The sequence below is a fragment of the Condylura cristata genome, unplaced genomic scaffold (assembly GCF_000260355.1).
Source record: "Condylura cristata isolate star-nosed mole 26May11 unplaced genomic scaffold, ConCri1.0 scaffold00061, whole genome shotgun sequence".
Lineage (NCBI taxonomy): Eukaryota > Metazoa > Chordata > Mammalia > Eulipotyphla > Talpidae > Condylura > Condylura cristata.
In genome coordinates this window covers 172,619-174,313 of record NW_004567162.1, presented here as the reverse complement: position 1 = coordinate 174,313, position 1,695 = coordinate 172,619, and the positions used below count along the sequence as shown (strand labels likewise).

Here is a 1,695-nt window from a genome sequence, read left to right as displayed (position 1 = left end):
CCGATACCAGGAATTCGATTAATAATGCCCCCAACGAGACCGGGAAATGGGTTCATATTCCCCCCACCGATACCAGGAATGCGATTAATAATGCCTCCACCGAGACCCGGAAATGGGTTCATATTCCCCCCACCGATACCAGGAACGGGGTTCATATTCCCCCCGCCGATACCAGGAAACCCGTTCATATTCCCCCCGCCGATACCAGGAAACCCATTCACATTACCCCCGCCCATACCAGGAAAATGATTCATATTCCCCCCACCGATCCCGGGAATCCGATTAATATTCCCCCAGCCAGTATTTAGGTTTGGATTTTTGATACCGCCGAGCCCCCCAAGCTGTGGATTTTTGATACCTCCAAGCCCCCCAAGCTGTGGATTTTTGATACCACCGAGCCCCCCAAACTGTGGATTTTTGATCCCGCCGAGCCCTCCAGGTTGTGGCATGGGCCTTGTGGCCACTCCGGATGCAGGACCTCTGCCTCCCAAGGGCCCTCTGGGCTTCAGGAGCCCACAGGGGCGGCCGGACAGAATGGACTGGCGAATCCTGTTAATAAGATTCCAGAAGGGACGCTCAGTAGAAGTTTGTTCTTGGGCCCCCATATTAGAAAGAGGTGGCTGTTTAGCTTTAGGGTCCTTCTGTGAGAGTGAAGTCTCAGGCTGCGCCCCAGAGGGGTGTTCTGAGGACCCTGCAGGTGAAGGCCCATTGCCTGGAGGCAGGTCAGCATCATTAGAAAAGAAATACAGGCCTTGGGGAGACGCTCCCCCCACAGCATCCTCATCTCCAGTGGCTGTCATCTGCAAAGGCTCCTCAGAGGCCCAGGAGTCCAGATAAGGCAGGCCGCCATACTGGGGCCAACTCTGAGCCCCAGGACCCCCTGCGGGTTGGGAGCCATCTGATGGAGAGGCACTGGGGCTCAGAGGAACACTCCTTAAATCATTAGACTCAGGATCTGGTTTGGACTGAGGATGTTCAGAGTTGGAGGGGCCAGTTGAAGAAGGTTGTCCAGGCAGAATCGCATTGGCCCCTAAGTCTTGGGCAGCTTTCTCCTCCGCTGCACCAATGCTCCGGGCAGAGAGGCCTGAGGAAAGGAGAAAGGAGGCAGCCTAAGAGTGGAATGTTTGCTCCCAGTGCCTTCCCTTCCCCGACTCCCTGACTGACTCACTTCAGTCCCTCAAGTCTCTTCCTCCCCCTACACTGCTCCCCCTTCTCCCAGGCACCCAAGAGTGTATCCTTTTGCCTCTATGCTTCCCTTAATTCCCCAAAAGCCCCCACCCCCCTGCACAAGGGCCAGCGCAGCCTCCGTACCTGGGAGATGCAGACAGAGCAGGAGCACACCCAGAGGAGCCCAGCTCCTCACCATGTGGCCCTGCATCTTGCTCAGCTCCAGCATCTCCCTCAGCCCCAAGACAGCCAGACCTTTATCCTGCTAGTGGGGTGGGGGACAGCAGAAACAGGCGGGGCCAGTGGCTGCGCTGACAGTAATCTCCACATTCCACCCTCATTCCTAAGTCAGTCTTTAGCAACAGGCGCAGCTTGAATGTCCCAGGGTGTTCCCACGCGGGCTTTTTTCCTCCAGCTGCCGCCCTCTCCTACCCCAGGTGTGCTGGCTCACGGCGCACGCTGGCTCCATGTGCCAAGCGCACACGGACCTCCACCCTGGTCTCTTCAGTGCCTTTGTCACAGGAGAAA

At 57.0% G+C, this 1,695-nt stretch overlaps 1 protein-coding gene across 1 annotated transcript in view; it reads right to left on the bottom strand.

Annotated features, from left to right (window-relative positions):
- The window catches only part of LOC101628051 (chromosome unknown open reading frame, human C6orf15), a 2,016-nt gene extending 638 nt beyond the window's left edge, over nucleotides 1-1,378 (bottom strand). The window contains exons 1-2 of the mRNA XM_004695382.2: nucleotides 1,312-1,378; nucleotides 173-1,084 (exon numbers count right to left, since the gene is read on the bottom strand). Coding sequence (XP_004695439.1) covers nucleotides 173-1,084; nucleotides 1,312-1,378 — 979 coding nt within the window. The remainder of the gene's footprint in view (nucleotides 1-172; nucleotides 1,085-1,311) is intronic.
- Nucleotides 1,379-1,695: the final 317 nt, after the last annotated feature.